Here is a 27,812-nt window from a genome sequence, read left to right as displayed (position 1 = left end):
ACAGTACATGTGCCAGTTGTTCAATAATTCATGCAATCATTCAGTATTTATAATACTTCAGAACAAGCCATACGCAAGACCTCTGTTGATACATCAATGTTAAATCTGCAGACTATGGCAAGCCATGCCTTCCTGAGCATAAGATACAAAGTGACACTTTTATGACAGCATTAAAGGGGTTGGCGGTGGGGTGGGGTGAGGGGAGTGACGGCTTGACCTGAGAAGGGCTAAGATGATCTGTTAACTGGTTAGTAGCCAAGTGTCGGGCTAAAGTGCAATAAGCGTGTGATGTGCTGGCAGTAATCCTACAACAGGAGTCCTGCACTTGGCTTGAAGTGAATGAAATATTTTCTTTTCTCACTAAGTTTAGCTGCTTCCTCCTCACCACATGCCTGTGCGTTCATGTGGAATGAGTCATTCATGCCTGTGGTCCATAAAGCCTCACAGCCCACTCACATCCTCAAACTGCCAGGTCCCTATCTACTCTCTGCATCACCACCAGCAGCTTATATACATATATATTGAACAGTTATCACCCAAATCTGTGTGGCGGCCTTCTAAACCTCAGTTCCTCCACCCTCAGGCTACAGCCACCCTGTAGTAGCCTTTATTTCCTGCTGTCTCCGTCTGTGTTTGTCAGTCAGCTTCTCTTCGGTCTCGCTCTGGGAGGCCAACCTTTCAGCATTTCCAATGATGTGCCTTGGAAATCTGTTTCCAGGGCAACCGGGGTACCAAATACTCTCCCAGCAGCATCTCGCTGGTGCGTCCTCCTTTGTTTACACTCTTGATATCTGTGAGGACGTAGGTTGCTCTAAACACATTTGGGTGGGAACAAAAAAAAAACAACAACACTGCAAATATATAGACAGAAACGGAGTGAGAGTCACACAGTCAGTTTTATGTTATACACCCACAATATGTAATATGATAATGGCAGCCCTGAAGAATAGATCTGCTTTGTAATAAATCAGATCCTAAGTAGATGTCGATTTAACTAGAAGCCCACACCACCGTTCAGCTTAAACGCCGTGCATCATCTCTAGAAAACACAAGAAATGTTCTAAAACCAGTTGATTCTTACGCGCAGCTGCGCGCTCCCAGAGTTCCCCCATTAAGCCGATCTCGTGAGGTAAATGCTATCATTTAAAAGCGTCGTCATTTAAAGACAATGGAGACAATGTCTGAGTGTCTTTCAAGTGATTACCTTCCTCGTTTATTTGACTTATTGAAAACCAACTCACGTCCGCCACTTTTAAGCCTTGCGCTTGCGCGTAACTCAACCGGGAGCTGTCCAAGTGCTGAAATGAGAAAAAGGCGTTCCTCTCTCATTCCTTGACGTTCCCCCCACCTGAGAAAGATCTCACTTCATGAGTAACAACGCAAGCCAACGGGCTGTTCTTCTCAAAGCCCGCTCTTACATCTCAGCCAGCGCCACCGAAGCAGAGCTTCCAGCTGATGCGTCTTGGAGTTTCAGCTTCTCTACGTCTGGCCACTGGACTGATGTCTCTTCACACCTACGCTTCGACAAATCTGTTTTCGGGAGTTTCATGAAACCGCGTTGAGGAATGTCTCCTGTATATTCCTGTGACAAAAGAAGACCCAAACGCCCACGACTTAGTCCGGAAAAAAGCGGGGTCCCTATCTGGATTATGTGTTTGACTAATGTAAACATATGGAAGAAATAGAAAAGTGAGCACATGGGGAAACCACCAGGAATGAATCGCTCCCTTATTAAGGTTTTAGCAGCTTTATTCATATATGTGATGGAGACAAACAACTTCAGGTAGGCGAGTCTATTTATCAAACACGTTTGATTCAATATCCGTGAAACACTTTGTCTCTTCCAAGTAAAGTTTGGAAATTTAGATGTTAGAAGTTTTCGATGTTAGGGAAACGACATGAAAGCAGCGACAGTGAAGAAATTTCTGAACAAAGTTGGTAATTGAATATGATGTGCTTTTATTTTCAAAACTCTTTCTTGATTAAGATTTTAATCATCGATTGTTTTGTCGAGATTATTCTCTAACTAAAATATTATTAATACAAATAATATTCGTATTGGGAAATTTGGTTTGTACTTAAATGGTGACAGAGACGTTTACGCGTGTGATGGTATTTTCCCTTCCCCTCTGGCAACTCAACATTGCGTTAAAACATGGCTACAGCGTGGTGTGGTATCTGTGCGTGAATCTTTATCAACAGAATAATCCTTTCTTAGAGGAGAAGCCCACGACGTCGAAATCCCATCCGATACGTTTGTGCGCATTAACGCATTTTTTCTGGTTTCGCTCTGCGTGCCCACCACTGCAAGGCAGCTGCTAGGGGAAAGATAAGGTTTAACTCCCGATTCTGAGCTCTGACTTGTGTGATCCAGTGATTTTTCTCACCATGTGTGCGTTCCAGAGTTGTGGACGCCAAGGAGCACGATTCCAGATCATCCTCCAACCTGTCTCCATCAGACTTTCTGGACTCACTCATGGGTCGCACGTCTGGGTATGATGCGCGAATAAGACCGAATTTTAAAGGTTTGTTTGTCACGATCTTTATGTTTTAACATAATCTCCACACGCCCCACAAATTTCTAGAAACACAGCAAGTTGGGCATCTTTACTTATATGATTCACTAAAATGACTCAGAACACACAATCACTTCAGTCATCAGTAACATGATTGTTCCGGCTTGAATGAAACCACAAATTAATTCCTCATTATAACATTGCGTGCATGTTTTCATTTCCTGAAAATGTGTAAAGCAGAATCCCCATCAGGATAACATCATTTAAAACGGATGCTTGTAAATATCTCCGTCACAAAGAAACAAATTGGTTCTTGCAGTAGACAAGGATGCCACCATGACAGGCCAAATGATGGATGGTGCCCCCGTGGCAAGGCTGCAGGCTACTGACTTCCTCTGTTGTTGTTGCTGCTGTGATGCTGAGGACAGACACAGCATCACAGCACTGGAACAGAGCTGAGTGAGAAGATGCTAGCCCAGCGGCGTTCAGGCCCACTCCAGGCTGGGTCAGGTGGACAGGGACTTGTTGGATAGCTGAAGCAGTCAGACAGTACACCACAGGAGCTAATCAGACTCAGAGACACATGGCCCAGATCTTTCCTTCCCATTTGAGGCAAAGGGAAAAAAATGTTTATTGCTGAGATGGACTCAAGATAAGAGGAAGATAGCCTGCTTAATACCAGCTGGCATTTTTTTTTCTTTTTTTTGCCGAGGGATGATGCATCACTTCTAGCCTTCAAAAAGAAAAAAAGCCTGATTTTATGTTTCCGGTTATTCTTTATTCTGATCACACACACACACACACACACACACACACACACACACACACACACACACACACACACACACACACACACACACACACACACACACACACACACACACACACAGAGTTCTGAATGCACACGCATACATTTTCTGGCAAGAACCCTCCCCCCCAACATTTGCATGAGCTCACTTCATCGTAAATAGATGATTTTGCTTCTGAACCTGCTAGTCACACTTTGAAGAGTGTTGAACTCATTTTCTGAAGGTTGCCCTAGATTTCCTTTGCGTGAGTTTTGTTGTCAGCAGCAGGTACTGCCATATTTTTCTGCTTCCACTGTTAAATGTAGCAAGCTAACGACAAACTGAGGCAAATATTAATACCAAGCTCCATGCAATATTGATGAAGAAAACACAGGGGAAGGGCACTAGGAAGGGCTTACAGCTCCACTTATCAGAGAGAAAAAGAGAGAGAGAGAGTGAAAAAAGATTTGCTTTGACTTTAAATGGCACATAACCTGCCAAGCCTCGCAAAGAGATTTCAGCTCAGCCTCTTCTATACAGAAAAAGATGACACTATTCATCAAAGCATGCCGGGCACTTCTTACTCACAGTGTTGGAGAGAAACTGCTCAGATTTGATACAAAGAAGAAAAGATTGTTGTAGAACTGCAACCAGAGAGTGTTTTCACTTTAAAAAAAAATACTCTAGATGACTTTCCCAGTTGATTAGAAATTAATTGTTTAGTAAAAAGAAAGGGAATGTCAGTGACAATCCCAGCTTCATCATCCAAATCAAAATTCGTCACATAAAATAATCACATTTCTGAAGCCAAAACCAGTTATTTTGCGATTTTGTTTATACTGAAACAACTCTTAGTTAATAGAGTACTTAACATTACATTTTGTGGGGATTTCTAATTGATTATTCAGCCAAAGGTACTTTTGTGTTTGTGTGCATGCTCCTATCTGCATGTGCATGTCTCCTCTTGTGTTGTGTAGACACAAGAAAAATGTGTTTACAGCACGACAACCTTGAAAGATTGCCTACATTACCCTACAAGACATCACTGCATCATTATAACATTAAGCTGACACAGTGATGCCTTTACTACTTAATAGATTTTTCCTGCCCCGAAGCTCCCTCAAAAACAAAAGTTCAAAACACCGTTTGTTTTGTGAATGCATATTTTCCGTTTTCCTGTCAAAATATCTTCCCCACCTGAAACCCAGTCATCCTTTATAATACGTATGGTTTAAGGCTTTTTCCTGTCATGTCATTGTCATTCCATTTCACAGGTCCCCCTGTAAACGTTACATGCAATATTTTTATCAACAGTTTCGGCTCTGTCACAGAGACAACTATGGTGAGTTCCTCTGGTATTTGGTTGATTTTTGTCCTGTACAATGTGTCAATATGTTATCTATTCCTCAACCTGCAGGTCCACCAGTTAATGTTACCTGCAACATATTTATCAACAGCTTTGGTTCTATAGCAGAAACTACAATGGTGAGTTGAGCGTTGTGTTTGGACATGTTTTAAAGCCCTGACCTCTCCTATGGAGATACGACTGAATCATCCTGTTTTTACTTAGCCTTGCTGACCTTTTTTAAAACATCCTTCCATGCCATGTCTTCCTATTCATTAAATAAGATTTAGTTCTTTGCCATCAAAAAGTTTATTGGCGGGCTATCCAGTCAAATATTGGTTTCTGCTCCCATGAGTCTGGTTTTACTATTTCATACAACAAATCCTGACAAGTCACTTAAGCAGAGCCAATAATTAACAGTGGGGGGCTGGGGCTTTCAAACAAACTGATGTGCAATGCATGAGGTGTGAAGGCATCCAGCCCCTGAAGGGTAAAAATATAAAACCTGCAGGGTTGCACTGAAACTAATCAGGATCAAATCGTAATGAGTGATAATAACTACTTAGATCATAAATGGAAAATGATAATTTGCGCAGGAGGTGGAACATGTACGGTTGCCAGGAAATTACACAGTATTAAGACGGGCATGCAGATATTTGGAACCGCCAATATGCTGATAAAATGTCAAGCAACATAAGGGCTTCTCATCATCGTGACATATCAATTACATTGAGCTGTGTGACACTCAGTCTACTGCTAACTGTGCTGTCAGATGCCTCCTCTTCAGGCTCTGCATCTGATAAACACCTCATTTAGCTTCTCTTGCATAATTTTGAATAAGAAAGGTTATGGTGAGGTCAGTGGCTTGTGAATGCAGCTTGCAACAATACGTAGTCATGAAAGTTGCCATGAGAACAAATGTATGATAATTAAGATTAATTTTGATGGTATTGCTGAATGATATAAATTTTGCACATTTGTCACTCATTTTCCTTTTATTACTTTTCATGGATAGAAAATAAATACAAAATTTCCTGTATTTACCTTGTCAAAAAGAAGGTTATGTAATATTAAAAACTGATCCCAGTGATTGACATTTTTCCATCAGCATGCATTCTCATAACCCGAATCGCTGCGCTGCAAAATATGCAAAGCCGCCTGTCATCTCCGCAGGATTACAGAGTGAACATCTTCCTGCGGCAGAAGTGGAATGACCCTCGGCTGGCGTACAGTAAATACCCAGACTCCTCCCTTGACCTGGACCCATCTATGCTGGACTCCATATGGAAGCCTGACCTCTTCTTCGCCAACGAGAAAGGAGCCAACTTCCATGATGTCACCACAGACAACAAGCTGCTGAGGATCTTCAAGGATGGGACTGTCCTCTACAGCATCAGGTGTAGTACTTCACAGGTTTTAAAAGGCTGAAGAACTGCACTAGAGCATCATTATTTGAAAATGTTTTAATAATTATTATTTTTTTGATATTGGGACAAAAAAGTTTCTGGACATTTTTTCACCGCCAATGTTCTCTAAAGGGACAAAATGAGGAAAATAACTGGTAGATTAGGAAGCGGCAATAATAACTTGCCTTTTACACAGTTTGATATTAGTGTAGCTGAAGCAGAAATCTCTGCTGAATGCTCAGATTACCGCAGGACATGTTCCCTTACTGCCTTTCTTACACTTTCTCTTAAACATCAAAGACTGTCAATCTGCAGCATGCAATTTGAAACAGATTTTTATCTCACTGTGATCATTTCTTTGAAACTATATAATTTTCTGAACCGCAGCACATTCCCATGTGCAATACGACTGCAAGAGGACAAGTAAATCTCAGGGGCGCTGGTGAAAATCTAAAGTAAAGCCCAAACTTAGAGCTGAGAAGGAAGGGGGTATTTTTCTCCATGCTGGTCTTCTATTAAATATGAAAAGATGTTTGAAAACTTAGGATCCATACCACCACAAGTACAGGCCAAAAAGGGAAAAAAAAACTTGTAAAATGTGTTGCATTTTATTACAATACAAAAGCCACATGCAACATCCAATTTTCTCTGCAGCGATGCGATATAAAGCAGATCAATTCTGAGTCCATTTAGAAAGCGGCTCAACTCTGAGTGGTGCTCAGGTGTTAAGGTATCGCGGGCCAAGAAGAAAAATGAAAGGTGGTTAGCTGCAGTCTCCATTCATGAGAGAAATGACAGAGTGAGCAGACTGTGGACCACAATGCATCACAGAAACAATAAGTTGCAGTAATGAAAGTGTAATAGGAACCTGCTGAAGGGTATCCTACATGATATGTTGGAGGTTATGACACAGGAGAAAGAGCAGCCAATACCTGATACAACTAAAAAAAAGTACCAACTGTAATCTAAATTTTCAAGATTTTTTTCAATACGCATGTCGAGCTGCTAGTTTGAGTGTTAATAAGCCTTCTTTTGACATCAAATAACACTGTTGTTTGTTACATTTTACATTGTGACCTTGTGTCATGTTACAGGTTGACTCTCATTCTATCGTGCCCGATGGATCTGAAGAACTTTCCAATGGACGTCCAAACTTGTACGATGCAACTGGAAAGTTGTAAGTGCTGATCTTTTTATATTCCAGATTTTTGCTACACTTTCTAAAATGAGAATCTACTTACTAAATTCACCCGTTCTTCTCTGGCTCTAGTTGGATACACCATGAATGACTTGGTGTTTGAGTGGCTGGAGAACGGTGCAGTACAGGTGTCGGAGGGACTCACCCTGCCTCAGTTTATCATGAGGGATGAGAAGGAGTTGGGCTACTGTACCAAACACTACAACACCGGTCAGCATTTATGTCTATGTTTCAAACAGCTGACATTTCTCCCAGGTTGATGGCTGAATTGCATTTTTAAATATGTTTTCTTGTTGATGAACAGGGAAGTTTACCTGTATTGAAGTTAAATTCCACCTGGAGCGCCAAATGGGCTACTACCTGATCCAGATGTACATTCCTTCTCTCCTCATTGTCATCCTCTCATGGGTGTCTTTTTGGATTAATATGGATGCTGCTCCAGCCAGAGTGGCGCTGGGAATCACCACTGTGCTTACCATGACCACCCAAAGCTCTGGGTCCAGGGCTTCTCTTCCAAAGGTAAAACCTTTGTTTGTTTTCCTCCAGCAGATAAGCACAAGCCTTGTATGTGGCAAAAACATATGAAGCTTGAGTCCTAGGTTTTGTTAGATATTTCTCATAAGCGTCTCACGTTGAACCATGTTCCCACAGATGTCTTTGCTGTTTATAGTAATTTGTACAACTCACCTGATCTGGTCTGAAAAGACTTGTGATTAGCCAAAGTGTTTCATGTCATATCACAGGGTAAATTTTCTAAAGCAAGAACGGAGAGCACACAGGAAGTAACCTAAGAGATTAATATTTCTTTTAAAAGTGAAAGTTTGTTATGGATATGCAAGTTAAATATATGTCTGCTGGCAAGATTGTCTCCAGGTGCTCCGACTTTTTCCCACAGTCCAAAGACATGCTTGTTAAGTTAATTGGATGTATGTCTCTCTGGGTGAGCCCTGTGATAGACTCGAGGCCCTCCCTCTGACTCTATGACAGCCTGGACAGGTTTTAGCCGCTCAGCTAGGAGAGCGGAGGATGGACAATGCAGTCAGTATGAAGTCAAATAGCAGTTTAAATATTAAATATCAAATGTTGTTATTTAAGACTGATCGCTGGTACATAAATCCACTTCTGAGTTTTTACATTTTTTGTACGTTTACATCCATTATGTAATTATATTGTTTGAGTGGTTGTCATAAATATTTATCATTTGAATTAATGCAATCAAGGAAAAAATAGATTTTATAACCATAACTGTAATTGGCATTTGAATAAATTCTGTCTGACACTGCTAGAAAGCATTCATGGTTTATTAAAAAGATAGTAGGTCCCTGCAGTTTTAATGTAGCTGTAGGCACCTAGAATCCCAGCTGTACCTTGAAACAAAAGCAACCAGTGGATCAAACAGATTTTACTATTTCTTCTTTAGGCAGTCAGTGCAATGAGCTGAAAATGGGTGCTGCTCCTTTAGTGTGAGACTCAGGCATCAACATTTCACACAGAGGATGGATTTATAACTCAAAAATAAACACTGAACCAATTGAGAGAACAAACAAAGCAAATCAAAGCGTTCTCCACAGTGGACTGTTTAAACTACAGCTCAGAGCTGTTGTGAAAGCCACTGTAATACATCAGAGAATAAGATACTCTATTTTTGTGTTTTTGTAGAAGCACAGCTGGGCCTGATACAGTTCACAATATGTAACATTTTTGTCATAAACTGTGGTCATTTCAAGGCGTAACAAAAAAAATTGTATCAAGTGTTAAAGGTACTGCAGAAACAACACGAGTCAGATGATGATCAGTCACACATCAGTCTGCACATGAGCACTAAAAGGCCTCAGCCCTGTCAGAGATTCTCATATGAAAGACACGTATGCTGATGAATATTTAAAGGCAAGCCTTTGACAGCCTCAGTGCACGGACAACAATTCAATATGCCTTAAGTGCCCTCTAGAACCAGAGATGTTTCTCCACATGCTAATCAGCTGTCATGAAAGGATGGGGTCACACTGATGAGCAGAAAAAGGTTTCAGCCTCATCTTCACTTTCTCAAAAGAACCAGATCAAAGTCAGGGAACTACAGGTACAAAGTAATGCCACAGTTCTCTTTCTTTTAGCGGTTGAGACATTAATTATTTGCTACTGTTAAAGCCACGCAATCACTGACACTGCTGGCAGCTCTGACACACTTGTTAGCAAACATTATCTGTAATTACAGCTATTTAGAGGTCACAATTAACTGAAGGAGCAAAATAAAAGGAAAAACACAGAAAGTGGCTGTGGAACAACTGATAGACAACAACACATAGAACTCAAGTTTAATATTAATAAAAGAGAAATACAAAAATTAAATAGCGTTCTCAGCTAAAGGCTACATTCACACTTTATTTTAACTGTTAGCCAATGCTGTCAGCTTGAAGAATCTAACAAAAAACATCTGTTTTCTCTCCCAGGTCTCCTATGTGAAAGCCATTGATATCTGGATGGCTGTGTGTCTGCTCTTTGTATTTGCTGCATTGCTCGAATATGCTGGGGTTAATTTTGTCTCCAGGCAACAGAAAGAGTTCCTTCGCCTGAGGCGAAGACAAAGAAGGAATCACAAGGTAGGCTTTCGAAGTCTTCACATGGTTGCTCTTCAAACTTTTTAGCCACATTAGCAGCTTGTCTCTGGGAACCCAGTGACAGGTGGGGCCCACAAGCCATTGAACTCCTAGTGCCGTTCCCAAGATGGGATAAATAGGAAGGGTTGTGTTAGGAAAGGCATCTGATGTAAAACCTTTGCCAAATCAAACATGCTGATTATCATAGCTAAGATGGTTTGGACGTGGGCAGAGGAGGGATAGTGGATATATTGGGCAAAAGGTGTTGAATATGGGGCTGTCAGGCAGGAGGAAAAAATGATGACTACAGGGAAGACTGATGGATGTAGTGGTGTGAGAGGTGCCAGTGATATGGTGAGATGAAGGCGGATGATCTGCTGTGGCAACCCCTAAAGGAAGAAACCAGAACAAGAACAAGAAGATGAAGAAGAAGTAGTGTGTCTCTGAGGATGAGCATCAATAATACCTCTTTGGTCTGAAACAAAATTTCTCATTAACTATTGGATGGATTGCTTTAAATTTTGTAAAACATTTGTATGGCTCAGAGCATGAATCACAGTAGATCAGGTATGTAAAGTCTCACGCCCTTTTTTTGTTTAAGATGCCAAAAGTCAAAATTTTCACTCATATTTCAAAATTTACCAAGTGAATTACTTTAGAATTTGGTATAAAGCTCATGAGTCCAGAAAGATGCAGCCTAACTATAATGTGCTCGAACCAAGGGCAGACTCCAATGCAGGAATCGGACAGAGCTCTGGATAAAAGTCTATAAATCTTGTTTTAATGGGCAGAGCAGGGGTCATACACAGGCAGACTGTCCATGAGAAAGGGGGCAGGCAGTAGGCTCAGTCGGAAAAATAGTCCCAGAATAAAATCAGCCAAACTCCAGGGATTTAACACTCATGGTGATCGGCAGGCAGGAAGCATGAGGTCATATAAAGTCAGTCAATAAAACACTGGTTTTATTTGGACTGTATGACAAAAAGGGAAAAAACTTCAAAAGGAAAGGAGAAATGATATTTCAGAGTCTATGTAGGTCATCATACTGTTGACTGTGGCCACCGTGATACTGGCCTTTGTGATTTCAGATGTGATGGATGAATTTCTACCAAATTTTGTCCAAAGAGCTGGATGAATTGTCAGTGTGAGTCAGTTTAGTTTTACATCACAAAAAGCACATATTCTAACTACAAGTATGTGGCAATTACCATCTTTCAGCTGTTGATTTGAATGACAATCTTTTAAATGGAGAAAAAGGAAGTCTCATGTGCAACCCAGGAGGAACTGCTATAGTTCCTCCAGAATAAAAGAATACAACATAATAATAATGGTCTTGTTTTGTTATCCCAGTACCTGCAAAACTGCTGACTTTCTATTAGCTCTAACTCTATTTGCTATCATAGCCATAGAAACTTGTCAGGGGCGCTGAACACATGCACCTTTATTGCTGTTTGTCTGAATTAAGATTCACCCCCCTGTGACCCTGTATTGAATAAGCAGAAGGAAATAAATGGATGGATGGATTAAGATTCATCTCCCGAAGCAATCTCTGTAAATGTTTTTTCGCCACTGTGCATCAGGTTATCTTGGGAGTTTATTTTAAATTAATTTGAAAGTGCAATATCTCATGATTAATGTTCATGTTCATGTGGGTTTGTTGAAAAACCTTCAGTCATTACAAAGTAAAGCCTAACATCTGAGCTGCAGGCTTTTAAAAAGCTCTAGCAAACTCATCCACATGTGCATGTCACTTTTCAGGATGACGATCTGCGTGAAGGCCGCTTTAATTTTGCCGGCTACAACATGAGCCAATGTCTGCCAACAAAGGATGGCTCAGCTGTTAAAAATGCTGTTCCAGCTCCCAACCCTCAACAATCAGCCTCAAAGGACATAGACACCATGAGGAAAAAGTTTGTGGACAGAGCCAAGAGGATCGACACGATCTCACGGGCCGCTTTTCCTCTGGCTTTCCTCATCTTCAATGTCTTCTACTGGGTTACCTACAAGATCATCCGGCATGAGGACATCCATAAAAAGTAAAGACTTTGCCGTCGGCTGAGAACATATATTTTACATTTCTCAGATTGAGAAATGCTTAGAAAGCACAGGGAGATGAGAGGGTAAACTGTGCATTGAGAGGCACCATTGTGGTAATGGTGGTGTTCTTTCAGGGATAACGTACAATATTTATGAATCGTACAGTAATGTTCATGATTTGATAATGTGAACAGTTGTTCAGACACAGATGCTTTATTTGTTCTTGTACTGCTGCAAAATATTTTCTGAAGATTATAGAGAAAAGGTCTTAGCTCAAGACTCACTAACATGCTGGAGAAGATGGACCAAAATGATTTTGAATTGATTCAGCCTTGAGGTCTACAACCAAGAAACAGAGGAACATTCCATGAATCCGTAACTCTAAGGTAACTCTAAGGTAGCTCTGTCAAGCCCTCAAGACGTTTTGCAAATTTTCTTACCGAGGTAGCATAGGACTGTTTTATAATGGACTTCTGTCATAGAACTTCCACCCTATTTATACAAAACATAGCTCTCACATAGCATTACATAACTTTTGGGGCCAGGGACCTCTAAAAAATATGTTTCAAGAAGCCCTTAACAATCGTAACACCACATTAGCTGATGTGGTAGAATCGCTGGATGATGTTGAATAACTCAGTTTCTTAATGCTTGTCTGCTACTTAGATGGCTAACAAGCCAAGCTAAACAGCACCCCGTCCTTTTTTTACACAGTTGTCACACTTACATGTTTCAGATCAATATTATTAGACAAAGACAATATGAATAAATACACAATGTATTTTTCAAATGCTGATTTCATTTATTAAGGAAAAATAGCTACTCAAAACTTTGCGATGATAGCCAAAACCTGATGACTGGTTGTTCCAGCCTTGGCAGTAAGAACTACAGTCAAGAGTTTGAGATAATTATTTGAGCCATTCAGATTTTAGACATGCTGGTGTGTTTCAAATCATTGTTCTGCTGCATAACCTGCTGAAAATGATGGCTGGGCATTCTCCTTTAGGATATTCTGGTACAGAATTCATGGTTCCATTAATTACAATGAGTCATCCAGATCCTAAAACAGCAAAGGAGCCTCAGACCATGACACTACCACCACCATGCTTGACCGTGGGGATAATGTTGTTTTTATGAAATGCTGTGTTAATTTTATGTCAATATGTAACACAACAAAAAACCCTTCAATGAGTAAATAACTTGGTTTTTTGTTGTGTTACATATTGACATAAAATTAACACAGCATTTCATAAAAACAACATTATCCCCACGGTCAAGCATGGTGGTGGTAGTGTCATGGTCTGAGGCTCCTTTGCTGTTTTAGGATCTGGATGACTCATTGTAATTAATGGAACCATGAATTGGTTTCTCATCCGTTTCTTTATATTGTGGCATGAGTGTCAAGTAGTCAACTTCACCTGGTCAGGCGAAGTTGACTAGTTAATGGGATTTATTGATTCTGCAGGTCTCACAGTAATTAGGCCTGAGTGTAGCCAACTAAACTGAACTTCAGTCATTACATCTCTTATATTAGTCCATGTTTTATCCTTTGAATCCCCTCTTGGATTTGCCATTAAATTGGAAAAGGAGACACAACAGTGTCAGAATGAGGCTCTCTGTGTTGTTTTCCAAAAATATGTGGTTAATCACAGTTAATTCATGATTTAACATGGGGGACAATTACTTTTTCACACAGGGATAAGTACGTTTGGTGAGCTTTTTTTCCCTTAACAAATGAAATAATCATTTAAAAATAAAATTTTGTCTTTTCTCAGGTTATTTTTTTCTAACACTAACATTTTATTTGATGATCTGAAATATTCAAGTGTCACAAATATGCAAATAAAGAAATAAATAAGGAGTAAGAAATCAGAAAGGGGACTTTCTCACAGCACTGTAAGTGGTTTCACATAAGATTGATATCATCTGTCATAATCATTCCAGAGTTTCTATTGGCCCAAATATAACATGGGGTGCACCCAATTTAGTGCTGCAAATGATTCCAATCCCTTTTAAATGATAGAAAACAATCTATCTGTCTTTAGCTCATAATTTCGCCCTTGTGGATCCCCTGGCTTTACTTTGAGAACCACTGTTTCGAACTATACGAGCAGAGCACCAAACTAAGCAGCAGTAAATGTCTCAGGCATAGGTATGAATAAATCAGATGAAAATCTGGAATCAGGAATTGGGTTCTGCATTTTTACTAAATCCTGAGGCCTTAGATGTCAACAATTTGGTCGGATAAAGTGCTACGCTTCTCTGTTTTCCCCTTTTGGGCGGTCTATCACAGCTGAACGCAGCCTTTGAGCTTTTCTACCAGTGGCCAGACATCCAAAGGTACTTAACAATGTTTCCTTTTTCTCTAAGTGAATTATAAATATTTGGAAATGATGTCACCTTTTTGTTGATGTCTTTAACTTTGCTTTTCATTCTTGTGCAGTTTATTTAGCAAAATATCATATATCTCACATGAAAAAGGTATAATGGCTTATTTTGAGCAAGTGTATAGGTAAGCCCACAAACTGTGAACATGCACTATGTTGCTAAATGTTATCACACGCCCGTATTCACGTGAATTATTTTAAATTCCAGGGTTAATACCCCCAGGTATGTAAGGTATAGTTTTAGAATTTGAGCTATGTTTTTGTAGATTTAGACAAATAAAATATTTATTGTAATGGGAAAAAGTTATGTTTGTTATAAAATAATATCTTTCTGTATACTTCCGCTGTGGACTGTTTCCCTTCACTTGTTTGTTGCTGGCTGATGATATTTGTTTGTAGATGGACTGAAAAGTGAAGGACAGATCTGCATAACAGTAATGGTACAAAGCAGCTAATGACCCTTGCACTCCTTATATACTGTGGTGACAAACTCTTTTCTTGAATGCTATTCATGAAAAAAGGTTATTTATTGGTCTGTACATCAATAAAATTGACCGTGCACCATATTTACTTTATTTCTGCGTCTCCTGTCATTTATAAATAAGTGACCAGTCCTCTGAATTGACATTTTCATCCATTTGTTGATGAGAGTATAGTTTGCATTGCTTTCTTCTACAACAATAAAAGATGGATGCCTTAAAAAATAAACGGCACAAACACACAAAAATACTTTTTTGTGCTCGGTTGCAGATCTAAGAAAATGAAAACACTGCCACTTCTCTTTGCCAAGCTGATAAGTCAGGGTGATGACACATGGCATGGATCACTGGGTGGCCTGAGGTGACATAGATATGATCTGACAGTAGGTTTCCATTAATGCATGATAATGGACTTCACACTGTAATACAGAGATTCCATCAGCTGGTGCGTGCCTACTAGCTGAAGGGAAAATACTGGCACGGCTCCAGAGGCATAAAACGGCAATTATATACCTAAATGTATTTATTGTTTACAAACAAATATGTCCGTTAGATGGTTTACACCTGTTGTTACAGCATTTGTGCTCAAACAAATGCAACCACTACCCTAGTCCTATATGTACAGATGGATATACAGTCGTGAAGGTTTTGTGTATCAGGACAAAAAAAAATGAAAAAAACCCAACTATCTTGTATTTCCCAGGTTTAAGATTATTAAAACACCACCTCAGATAAGCACTGCGATTATTTATTTTAAAAAAACTGAGAGAAAATGGAGAAGCACTGGGGTTCAGGAGGTTATAGAACCCTTTTCAGCAGCAACTCGAAGTATTAATTTGGGGAAATTTTGGTTTACTCTTTTTTACAAAATTGCTTCAGTTCATTGAGGTTTGTGGCCACTAAATTATGCACTACGCTCTTAATGTGCTGCCACAGCATTTCAATCATGTTGAGGTCTGGGCTTAGACTGGGCCATTGTGGCACATTGATTCTTTTTCATTTAGGCATTCTTTTGTTGGTTTGCCGCCATGCTCAGGATTATTCTCCTATTGTATGACGCAGCTTCAGCCAAGCTGTACCTGTCAAACAGATGGCCTCATTTTGACTCTAGAATACTTTGCTACATAGAGGAGTTCATAGTGGACACACTGATCCAGGTGCTGTGGCTGTAAACCAGCCGAAATTAGCACTTTTCCACCACTGTGCTTTACAGCTGGTATGAGGTGTTTCTGCTGATATGCTGTGTTTGGTTATCGCCAAACTTGGCACTGTGCATTATTGTCTGAGATGCAGCTCTTGTGTTTGTTGCAATCTCTCTCTCATTGTATGATCTGACCTTGCAGTTAGCTGGGATGTCCACTCCTGCGATGATTGGCAACTTTCCACTTTCGCGCAATAGAATAACAGACAGAATAACAGACATAAATTGCCTAGAAAATGTTTCATAAACCTCCTCCGATTGATGGGCAGCATCAACTCTTTCTCTAGGTTCATTGCTCGTGTTCCTCCTCATTGGCATTGGTATCTTTCTTCCATGTTAACACACATCTAAATGTTCCAGACCAGCAAACTGCCAAAAAATCTGCTTTTATAGATGTGCTCACACTTACTGATGATCAGTCTGCTACTTACCCTCTTAAATTCAATGGAACAGTAAGCATGTACTGTAATTTTTCACACAGTTTCTGGATTTTGTCTTAAGTTTTATTAAATAAAAAAAGACAGTATGATATGACATGTTGTTATTCATCTGATGCTGTGGTTACTGTGGTTATTTAAAAAATATGCTCTGTTATGCAAAACTTTACAAGTAAAAATGTGTGCACACTCTTTTTCACAAGAGCATACTAATATATTAGGTGTCCAATAATGTTAGTAATTGCCATTCTGTTGACAGCGCTAGCATCCATTCAACCCTGTTTTTTATTTAGTGCAGAATACATGGGCTGTGGTGGGTTTATTGAGAAGGTCACATGAATCATCCAACTGCTTTTTAGTGCTTAAAACACAGGGATTATAAACTAATCAGCGATACTAATCCGCACTTGGAAACACCAGCCATTACACTGCCAGAGCTCTACACCACTGCCCAGTGTTACTGCTGTTTGAATATGCAAGGATGAAACAGCCCTCGTGCGATCAAGTTCAGTAGAACGATTTATGAAAGAAAAATTATTTGAAGCTTATAATTTATAAGAGGAAAGAACTTTCCATCATCCGCAAGGTTTACTGAGGCTGGTTTGTGAGGTCTGAGAGGCATTACATGAAGGTTGCCATAGTAACTGCACCGGTGTTGATATGGCCACTTAGAGGAAAGCAGGAAATTAATGAACTTAAGAACACTTGTGCCTGGTTTCACCAATGGTGCCTCTTAAGCCTGGATATAAATACTGCATTAAATCACAAACACAATTTCTACTATATTCTGGTAAGGCGGAATGAGTTTCAGGGTTTCTTCAGAGGATTATGCTTACATGATGCTCAGATTACACTTAAACTACAAACAGGGATGGTTTTGTGAAGACTTTGTTGCATATGCGGTGTCCACTATTTTAAATGCGAAATTGGATCAATGGGAGATGTGACAAACTGCTATTGATCTGTAGTCTTTTCTCTCCAGTGTGTATGAACTGACACTGCAAACTGTTTCTATAAAAAAATAATAACATGACATCAACTATATTCCTTTCAATTGCTTATCTTAGGGAAACATAGTATTGAACAAAAAGCTAACAAAAAGTGGCCAGATGATGTTCACATGATATAAATTCAGTATTATTCCTCTCTTTAGCATCATTTAATGTTTTTATGCAGAAAGAGATATAAGAAAGAGACGAAAAGGAAAATCTACAGCATTGTGACTATGTTTATTTAATCAGTTTTATTACTGTAAACTGGCCATGATAGTCACCCCTGGTGGACCATTCTAAAGCATGAAAACCCTATAAAGACTGTAATATTAGGCCTAAGGGCTTAACAACAATGGGCCTGCTATGTCAGCAATTTGTATGCAAAAGGTGCAACCTCAACAAATACTGTTAACTGCAACTGGTTTTAGAAATCTCTAATTATCTGTGGTGAGATGTTCCAAAAAAAGACTGTTTGTAGGTTAAATATTTTAAATATGGAAACAATAAATGCAAATGTTGCTAACTCATGAGAATTCTCCCTCTTTGAAATTGAGTGTCATTTCACATGGGAGCTCACTGGATACAGAATGATATAGCCTGTCTGTGTGTGTGTGTGTGTGTGTGCACGATGCATTATGTTGTAGATAATCAATGCCCTTCCATACCGTTTGGCTGATCAAGTGAGTTCCAGAATCTACCAGAGAAAAAGCCCTGTGACCCCGGATCAATAAGTCGACTGCAAACATAAAATCAGTGCCTTCGTCTCAGAGGGCCAGTATAAGCATGGTTAAAAGCATCATTCATCATGGGGATCACGTCAGCTGTAATTCAGATGTAAACAAATGGCATATCCTTATTTGTTATATATAGTTGTGGCAGATATAAACTCACCTGAGCTTAATAATGCTTTCCAGTGCAACGGTATCTTTATGTTATTGCTTATTATTATCCACAAAAATACTTTCAAAATTCAGATTTTAAAAAAATGTGCTGACTTTGAGCGCAGAGTGTAAAACATTTAAATAGGATTACAAAGATTAGATATGGAATTAAGCATGAAAATTATTCTAATTAGATAGCAAAATGATGGCATTTCAATTCCAAGTAACGTTCAAAAAAAAAATAAAAAAAAAAGAAAGAAAAAGGTTAATTTTCTTAATTAATTTTGGTAGAAACTGGCTTCCACGCTAAAATCGCTGTAGGTGGGAGGCGTCGGCACAGGTGTCAGATAATGTAGGAATCTGTTCATTATCAATTTGTCTGCAAATTGCCTCAAGATGGGTCGCATACATTTTGTTTTCCCCTTGCCTGATAAGTTTGATAACAGCAGAAAATTTTCTGATTAAGGTGAGGAGGAGGAGGAGGCCAGAAACCCTGCAGAGGTCCTGTACCACTCACAGTAAATAGAATTTAACAGGAAATAATAGGACGACAAACCATGTTTTTTATTTGTGTGGCAGCACTCAGGGCTCTAAGGGAATACCAAAACAATTGAATTTTCCTTTCCACATGTGGATCCGTTTCCCTCCAGCCATTTACTGGTGTTATTTACTGTAGAGGATTCAAAGTTTTTCTTCGGGGCTAGAAGTGACAGAGGTGTTTATATCACAGACAAAAGGGGATGGGCTTCCTTCTGTATGTGAGAGACTACGTGCCGGTGTGTATGATCAGCCTGCATAGCAGCTGAAGTTCGAGGATTATTTTGTACCATAAAATAACAAAATAAAGGATTTTCAATTAACAATTCATTAGCTCACAGCAGTCTTACCATCAAATGGTAGGACATAAAGAATCCCTCATAATCTGAATCTTTTAAATGTGATACATTATGCTTGTCCTTATTTTCTGTATACTGTGCTTACAGTGGTTAAACCTTTTTAAAAAGCTAAACGCTCAGACTCTTTTCTCTCTCTCTCTGTATGATGTTAAAGATAGAGGGAAGCTCTTAATATTATAATTTAAGGCACAAGCTCACATAATGGCTTGAAGGGGAGAGTTGCCTTATAAAGAAATGTCCAGTATAAGACAGTTTAACTCCTCTCTGGAGGGGAGAGGGAGGGGAAACAGGAAACAGGAGGACAAAGGAGGGGGGAACAACTAAGCTGTAGTGCCTCTTCACCTCACTGTACAATACCTTGTGCAATACTTTTTGTAAATAGTCAACAGTGCAATAGACTCAATACTTGAAATGTGCAATTCACTTGTATTTTTATTTTTTATTCCTATTTATTCTATTTATCCCCTTTGTATATTTTATTTATAATTGTCTCTGTATTTATATATATATATGTGTGTGTGTGTGTGTGTGTGTGTGTGTGTGTGTGTGTGTGTGTGTGTGTGTGTGTGTGTGTGTGTGTGTGTGTGTGTGTATATATATATAACAATTCTGTAACTGTAACTTCGGTCGTTGCTGTGCTTTTTTTTGGAAGTCGAATTTCCCAGAGGAACCCACCCGAGGGATTAATAAAGTTCTATCTTATCTTATCTTATCTTAAACAAGCATTATTGCGAACTGTGAATCCTGCCAATCTCGTCTGGTTACAAAAATGTTCACAATAGGCCCACTTTAAGTAATTATGTTCCCATTCTGTGACAATGAATCCTGCGGTAGCATTTAACGCGATGAAGCAGAGAAAATAAAGGTGTAAAAAAAAAAAAAGTACTACATACAGATGGAGTAGCTCCCAGAACAAACTAAATTAAATTCCACTGGGAGGAAATAACCTCTTGCCCTCCCTTTTAGCCAACGCTACTATTCAAGCTGTCACAAGCCTTAAGTATCGAGCCGTTTTGAGTACGATTTGATGTTTACTTGAATGAATGGCATCGTAACTACAGCACTGACAGGCTGTGCAGCATCGCAGCAGAAACATCTTCCAAGGACTTCTTTTTCTTTACATCCTTACGCATCAAAAATAACCGAACCATGAGGGAAAAGTACCACTAAAAGCTTTCAGTCAACTATGTGAGGAGAAACAGTGAGGAGAAGCATAAAGCATCGCAAAACCATCATGTGGTGTCTTTATTCATAACACAAACTGTTTCTGACTCCTGGATGAAAGTGATCTCTGTCTAGCATGTGGCTGCAGGCAGCAACAGACATAAAAGGGCATTTTTGAACACATTAGTCTAAAAGGACATAAATAGAAAAATAAATTAAACAGAGGGCTGCATCATAAAGGTGTCATTTTAAGAATCCCACATGGTCCAATTGAAATGGGCTGAGGCTTTTATCAATAGACACTAGAAAGGCATAAATACAAAGAGGCTGTGCAGAGCGGCTAGGTTCTCATTTGTGGTAAAATGTATCTTTTTAGTCATTACACCAGACACAATAAAGAAATAAAGAGCTACTTAGAGGTGGGATTTTTAACCATGAAAACCACTGCAGCACATTAGTGGAGAAAACTGAATGTCTAAGAGTGCTGCCAAATCCCCATTAAGTTGGATTTTCGACATGCTTTGGATCAGCCTACGATACTGCCCCACATCCACCAGGGGGCTCAACTTCATATTGCTCCTCTCCAAGTCCCTCTGGCACATCGCTCTACACTTCTGGAGCCCCTCTACAGAACCTGCATCAGGGGTTTCTTTATATCCAAAGCACTTCTCCTTTAGCTTCTCTTCATCTTCTTCGCAGAGTAGTAATGAGGCATACTCTCTGAGAGACACCAGCTCTTTTTCCAGCGCTAAGGCAAACATTTTAGATGCACCCTTACCTCCAGCACCTTTGAGAGGCTGGATGGAACAGGACTCGGGGAGGTACGCCAGCAGAGAGTCCAAGAACTGGAACATCTGTAACTGGCTGCATGTGAACAAAAAAAAAAAAAGGTGACATTTCACAAGTTATTACATAATTCATGTCACAATACATTTAAAGAAGTTAAGTTTGTTGAAATCTTTTTTTGTCATTTGTCAGCTGATTCACAACCAGCTGCTAGTTCAGAGTTTATTTTGGGGATTTGTAATTTTAAGTGCTCTGCTCTCCAGAGAATCTTAATCTCTTTGATATTCAGTGGTATATCATGCTGACATACATCTTAGTCAACTTCAAAGCTATTTCAGCTTTGAATCTGTTAATATAAATTGAGCAGTGGAGGCTTCTACTCGTAGAACTATGCTTTCTTTTTCTTTAAATAAAATTTAATACATCACGACAATCCCTAGTAGAAGTGGCTCAGTGCACTGAGCAGTGATATTACAGGTTGTAATATCTAGCTTTGGATAACTAGAAAAGAAAATATAAGGAATAGCAGAATAGAAAGACTAAATGTAATAGCATAGGACAGATCCTTGTGGGTAACAGATGTTCTTTCTTCTTGTTTGTTTATTTGGTCCATGCGGTACCCTTAAATTCTAAGATTTACAAGAAATACTCCTTTCAATCTCCAAATTGATAATTCAATTGTAACTATACATCTCAGAAGTCAGAAATACAGCCTTACTGGTATCAGCCATCAGAAACTTATTTACCTGGAATGGACATGCAGCTCTCCCTGGAAAGGGGTTATCTGATGCCAGTTCAGCAGCATGAGAGCAGATGGTCCTGAAGAATTTAATAGTAGATACTGAGGGCTCACTTCTATCTTCTTACAACCCACTCTTTTTTGAATCCAGCCATTTATGTCACCTAAGCTGTATTCAGGAGAGTCTATATGGAAGACCCAGTGATCCAGCACAGTTAAAAGACTCAGGAAGTCCTCTCTAACCTCATCTGGAGAAAATAACAAAACAATTGTTAACATCTACATGTCAGGAGTAAAATCACAAGTCGCACACCTTTGTGCTTTTACCTGCTATGAGTTGGGGAGTTTTAAGCAGCTCGGTGTGCAAATTGTTCTGAATGTCTAAAGCAACTTGGCCACAGTGCAACACAACTGGTCTTTGGTTGCTCATGAAGGAAAAAGCATCTGGTGTCTGGATGTAATGGAGCATGACATGGCACTTGACACGGCCAGAGTTCAACAGAGGTGTCAGCTTGGTCACCGCAGTCACAGCCACTCTGCATGCGTTGAGATCATTGGTGCTGATGGCGTTGTGCTGCTTGCTTTTTTTGGCTGGGGGCTCTGGGAATGTGGAGGCAGAGAAGGAAGAGGAGGAGGATGATGATGGCGAGGAGCAGGCCGCAGGGAGCCAGAACACTTGGCTCTGGGTCTGGATGACTGCGGGCCTTGAGCACTGGCCCGTGTCTGTCAGGATGGATAAGCTCACATTGGTCACTGGTCTGGAACAAAAATAGCACATCACTAACAATCAGATATCACACAGATAGTGGCTATTCAGAGTGGAAATTGATATAACAGTAAAGACGATGTGTGCGTGTGTCTGTGAATTGAATGTGCGACTGCTTGTGAATTGATTATTTCCAGGCAGTGAAATTACATCAGCTGTACAAGTACACCAATCAAAACAGCAATGTGTGGGACTTAAATGGCACCTGAGACCGTCATGAAAGTAGCTTTCCTTCACATGTTCTCAAATGAAAAATCGGTAACAGGTGGATGGAGGAATCTGATAGCTTTTTGTTCCCACATAAGGAGGTTGGAAAGATATTAAAAACTTGTTGCCATGGTGACCACCTAGTCACCCTGTATCTGCTTTGTAGTGAGGGGCAATCAAAGAGGCAAAAAAAGGATCTCTATCCAGTTAGTGCTGATAATGTTTAGAGTTTCTTACTGATTTAATCGAGCGCAAAGTAATGTGATTTATTCCACATTATTTCACAGCAAACAGCAACTGTTTAAGTTCAGATAAATCTAATCAGACAGCAATGATACCGTCTGACAGCTGGACTGTGGTTCTTGTCACTTGATTAAAGCACAGAATGCCATGTTGTTTGTTGTTGCCTCTGTCTTCACCCTACACTCATGGATCCACTCAACCACACGAACAGATTATGAGTGACAAGGTATCAAGCAGATTAAGATTTCAGAGGCGTCACTACTAAATGTTTAGATAATGCGTTTCAGAACCTTGGACCTTTGTCCATCAAATAATTTTTAAAAATGTAACAAAGAAATCATGTTTACGCTGATCTGTCAGTAGTTAGTATCACTCCCACAACCATTCGGCCCTCAGTGGTGCGATGCCACAGCTTGTCAATTCGAGGTTTTGAAGACACCGCTGGGATGTCGTGAATCTTGTCATCCAAGGCCTCGTTCTTTGACTCATCATCAGAGTCCCACAGAGCAATAAGCCCTTCCTAGACGGAAAGTGCAAAGACTATAATCAGCAATGACAAGTGTGTGACAGCACTGACAGCAATAGCACTTTATGTCAGACGTTTCAATTTGAACAACAGGCATTTAGGCACAGACACAGTGGACTTTATGAATGTTATTTAAAAAGCAGACTTCAGATGCAATGATGCAGGTAAAAGAAAAAAAAAGGATGTAAAGTATTTGAAAATTTTCTTTGAAAAACATTTATTTTGGGGAATACACTGCATTTGTTGTGGGTGTTTGTTCGATTTAAGAGGCCAACAGTTTGTTCACTTCAACTTCCTGGAGATCATATTAAAAGAGAGGGGGAGAGAGAGGGAGAGAAAGGGAGAGCGAGAGACAGATTTTGTGTTATAAGCTTCATGTTATGGACGCACAGTGTGAGCACTCAGGTCGCATCAGAGCATCGGGCCGTATAATGTGGGACCCTGCATCGTGACCTACAAACTTCTAACCCCTGCGATTCAATCGTACAGTTTGAGCAGGAGCTGAATAACGTGACTGAAAAAAATTGCACAGTGTATGCCGAGCTTAAGTTTAACAATTTACTCTCTCAATACACTTCAACAAAGCATGCATGATGTGTTATTACTGTAGTACCTGCTCATGCTGTGTGAGAACAGGCTCTCTTTCTGAGACCACATCAGTAAGGGCTTTGACCGACTGCCGTAGAACGCTTTCCTTCACTGTCACTTCTCTCTGAAGCTCTTGAAGCACAGTCAATCCACTCTAAATTACAAATCATATCTGATTGACAGGGCACATTATAAATTTAACACACAGTGAGTAACTTAAATTAGGTTCACGAGGGGTCAACATCTCATACAAATACCATCATCAGGTCTTTAATTATGCAGCAAATGTGACTGCCAGTATGGATTAAATCAAATTAGCATCACAATAAACTGTGTGTAAAAAATATTTTTCTAATTTTGATATACAAAGGACGACAAATTAAAGGAAAACCCTGAACCCTTGACCCCTACAGTGACGAGATCTTGCTGCTCTGTTTTGCTATAAGGGCATTTTGCTGACACAGCTTGAGTCCAATAGTCCCTTTGGAGGGAAAGACTGCTGAAAATCAATACAATCAGTACAAAGTGGGAGTGGTCACTTCCAGGGTGACAAGACCTCCATCCACAGGGCCTGAGGGTTCACTGAACAGTTCATTAATAATGAAAAATGATCTGAATCATATGACATGGCTCTTGCAAACACAGTGGGATTAGCATGTGAAATAGCACTCTGAACCGCCATTATGAAAGTCACCAATTCATTTTTAAAGAATGGTATGTATATGCCTTCAGTAAAGTTTCAGAGAATTGAAGAATCAATGCATTGGTGCAATGCAGCTGTTCTGATGGCAGATGAACCTAACCCCTTATTAAGAGGCTTTATGTTGATTTTTTTCCTTTAATTTGTCACTGCTACTTTGCTAGATAACAAATGCATATAGAAATACATCCAAGTGTTACAAACCATTAGACAACACTGACTTATCACACAACACATCAGAAGTAACTCAGATGAAAAAAAATAAAATAGAATGCTGTAACCATCATTCTCGTATGGTTAAACTAAAACATAAAGTCTTCCATTCATCAATTTGCTCATTTTCTTAAACAGTTATCCAATTCAGTTATGTATTGCTGGAGCCTATCCGAACTGTCACTGGGTGTGAAGACAGATAGATCAGCAGTCCATCACAGGGCTAACACATGATAGAGACAGACAACCATTCTCACTAGGATTCACACAAACATCTAATTTAGAATCACCAATTGACCTACAATGCATGTCACTGGCCTTGAGAGGACCCATGCAGGCACAGTGAGAACAAGCAGACTCTATACATAAAGGCGGGAGCCAGCAACTGGTTTCAAACCCAGGATTTTCTTGCTGTGAAGCGCCATTGTTAGTCACTGCACCACTGTGTGACCCCTGAAGGCAATCTATTACATACATAAACCATATGGAAAAAAGTACTGGGCCATCTACATATTACACCTACAGGAGCTGCTCGGTCTTTGAAACCCATGCCATGAAGCTCCCGGTGCACAGCGTTTATACTGGTGTTAATGCCAGAGGAGGTGTAGAGCTCTGAAGTTTTTGAGTCAGCAAATTTTAGCAATAGGCGACCCCACTAAATGTTTCCACGTTGCAATACATTTTGCAATACAGTTAGCTCTTATAGCTTATTGTAGAATATCTACTAGGGAAGAGATTTCACAAATTGACCTATTGCAATGGTGGTATCCTATAACAGTACCCTGCTCACATTCTATGAGGCCTTTAGAACCACCCCTTATTCACCCACATGTTTGTAAAGGGAGACTGCATGGCTGAGTTCTTGATTTCATACACAAGTGAAATCAGTTGCAATGAAAAACCCTGAATTCAAAAATTAAGAGGCCAATTTGACCCAATACTTTGGACCATATAATGTATGACCATTAGCACAAAAAAATATTACTGCAGTGCTTCTACACCTACTCTATTAATGTGTTATAAAGACTCACCTGCAGTCTTGATTCCAAAGCTTTAAGTGTAAGGAGATAGTTCTCTGGTGGAGGAGGGGATGTCTTTGGTGCTTCAGTGTCCTGGCCATGCTGAAACATGTATTTTCAGTTAGACATACTTAAAAAAAATCCTAAAACTCCTAAACTAAAAACTCCTGTAAACTAAAACATTAAGTCTTCCATTCATTCATTACATTTTTTAAACGCTTATCCAATCAAAAGTTGTGTGTTGCTGGTGCCTATCCATCACAGATAGATCGGCTTGTCACATTTGCCCCCCACGCCCCCGAAAGGGAAATTGGTGGAAATAGGAAGAAGAACATCACTCATAAGAAGAAAAATATGCTTACAGAAAATGAAACACCACAAAGGTCAGTGATGAGGAATTCTTCCAATGCTATAACTCGATCCTTAAAAACCAGCAGCATCTGGTCTGTTCCACACCCCAGGAAGTCATCCACATGGATGGAGGTGACACTTGACCAGAGGGCAGCTATCTGGAGAAGATGGTTTAACAAAGTAGACTTTATTAAAACTTTTAAAGCACAATGAGGGGTAGACAAGAGACTTGGACTGTAAAAAGATCATGAAACCTACCTGAAAAGTTTCCTTCCATATGGTGCAAACATGCCCCTCACAAAAGGATACAGCAAACAGAGAACCATATCTTCCTGTGTTAACTACCTGAATATTTTCAGGTTGCTCAAAGGGTAACTGACAAACATCTTTTACTACTCCATTCTCAAAATAAACAAGTTGCCGATTAGATGTTGCTGCAACTACATCACATTTAAGCACACCATCCACTCTGTCAGCCGCAACCACCAAGATGCACTGTGTGATGCTAATGTATAGATGAGGTAAAATCACACTGCCATCAAACACTTGTCCATCTTCAACAAAATAGCCAAGGGTTTGGCTAGTGGACTCTTCTGGAAGCTTTTGCAGTCCGAGAACAAACACCTGTCCTTTATGGAGAGGGAGTTCACCTACAACACAGTGGGAGAAATGAATGGGAACCTGTCTCACTCCTTCTGCCTGCGGGGATGTATAAAGGACACCACCTTCATGCCTCCACAACACAGTTGGACCCTGGAGAATATACACAGCCCCCTTCATTTGATAAGGGAGTTTAAACTCCACACAGGGCTCCAGTCGGTTTGAAGAGCTCAGTGTGAGAAGACTGTACTGAAAACTGCTTCTTTTCTCACTCTTCTTTATCACTAAAACACATGGCGCCGTGGCTCTCTTCTGAGCGTCCGTGACGCTTTTACATTTCACAATATCCACATGAGCTAATCTTTTCCTGCTGATGACAGCCGCTCCGTCAGCTGCCTTCAGAAACGTGTTCCCTTCCCGTTCAAATGAAAGACTGCAGAATATTAACTCGCTTCCTTCGTTGTCATTTGTGCCCGGAGCCCGTTTGCAGTTAAATGAGATAGTCTTTCCACAGTGGGAGAGCCGATGGGGATTTCGATACAAATCTTCCGAGAGCACACTCTCCATCATGCAGCAGAGAAGGGTCCGTTTCCGCCTTCTGAGACCTTTAGTCTACGTTAATGTAAACTTCGAAACTGTCACTTTCATTACGGTGGTGTTACAAGTTTAAATACACGCTAATTTTACTTGTGTCAACTTTTGTTTACACCGAGGTCACACTCGAAGTAGCGCGCCAACGGTCTCTGAACGCTT

General features: G+C 39.9%; 2 protein-coding genes across 5 annotated transcripts; one reads left to right on the top strand and one right to left on the bottom strand.

Moving 5' to 3' along the window:
• The first annotated feature begins 1,333 nt into the window (after positions 1 to 1,333).
• On the top strand, positions 1,334 to 12,038 carry glra2 (glycine receptor, alpha 2). 2 transcript variants are annotated; one of them, XM_026143935.2, is made up of 9 exons: positions 1,334 to 1,783; positions 2,404 to 2,525; positions 4,722 to 4,789; positions 5,823 to 6,046; positions 7,150 to 7,232; positions 7,326 to 7,463; positions 7,558 to 7,772; positions 9,701 to 9,850; positions 11,606 to 12,038. In XM_026143935.2, the coding sequence occupies exons 1-9, from the start codon at positions 1,698 to 1,700 to the stop codon at positions 11,885 to 11,887; spliced, it is 1,368 nt and encodes a 455-aa protein (XP_025999720.1). In that variant the 5' UTR covers positions 1,334 to 1,697; the 3' UTR covers positions 11,888 to 12,038. The 2 variants fall into 2 exon arrangements, with proteins under 2 accessions (XP_025999720.1, XP_025999721.1); XM_026143936.2 differs by lacking the exon at positions 4,722 to 4,789 and adding an exon at positions 4,579 to 4,646.
• fancb (FA complementation group B) lies at positions 9,902 to 27,809 on the bottom strand. 3 transcript variants are annotated; one of them, XM_026143932.2, is made up of 9 exons: positions 26,718 to 27,809; positions 26,471 to 26,617; positions 26,121 to 26,210; positions 24,202 to 24,330; positions 23,410 to 23,582; positions 22,174 to 22,604; positions 21,854 to 22,094; positions 21,100 to 21,185; positions 9,902 to 10,236 (listed from the first exon to the last, which is right to left on the bottom strand). In XM_026143932.2, the coding sequence occupies exons 1-9, from the start codon at positions 27,627 to 27,629 to the stop codon at positions 10,034 to 10,036; spliced, it is 2,412 nt and encodes an 803-aa protein (XP_025999717.1). In that variant the 5' UTR covers positions 27,630 to 27,809; the 3' UTR covers positions 9,902 to 10,033. The 3 variants fall into 3 exon arrangements, with proteins under 3 accessions (XP_025999717.1, XP_080147031.1, XP_025999716.1); XM_080290905.1 differs by lacking the exon at positions 9,902 to 10,236 and having other exon boundaries at positions 20,374 to 21,185; positions 26,718 to 27,109; positions 27,185 to 27,776; XM_026143931.2 differs by lacking the exon at positions 9,902 to 10,236 and having other exon boundaries at positions 20,374 to 21,185.
• Between the last annotated feature and the right edge of the window lie 3 nt (positions 27,810 to 27,812).

This window comes from Astatotilapia calliptera, chromosome 16 (assembly GCF_964374335.1).
Source record: "Astatotilapia calliptera chromosome 16, fAstCal68.1, whole genome shotgun sequence".
NCBI classification, from domain to species: domain Eukaryota; kingdom Metazoa; phylum Chordata; class Actinopteri; order Cichliformes; family Cichlidae; genus Astatotilapia; species Astatotilapia calliptera.
This window is presented reverse-complemented; position numbering and strand designations above follow the sequence as displayed.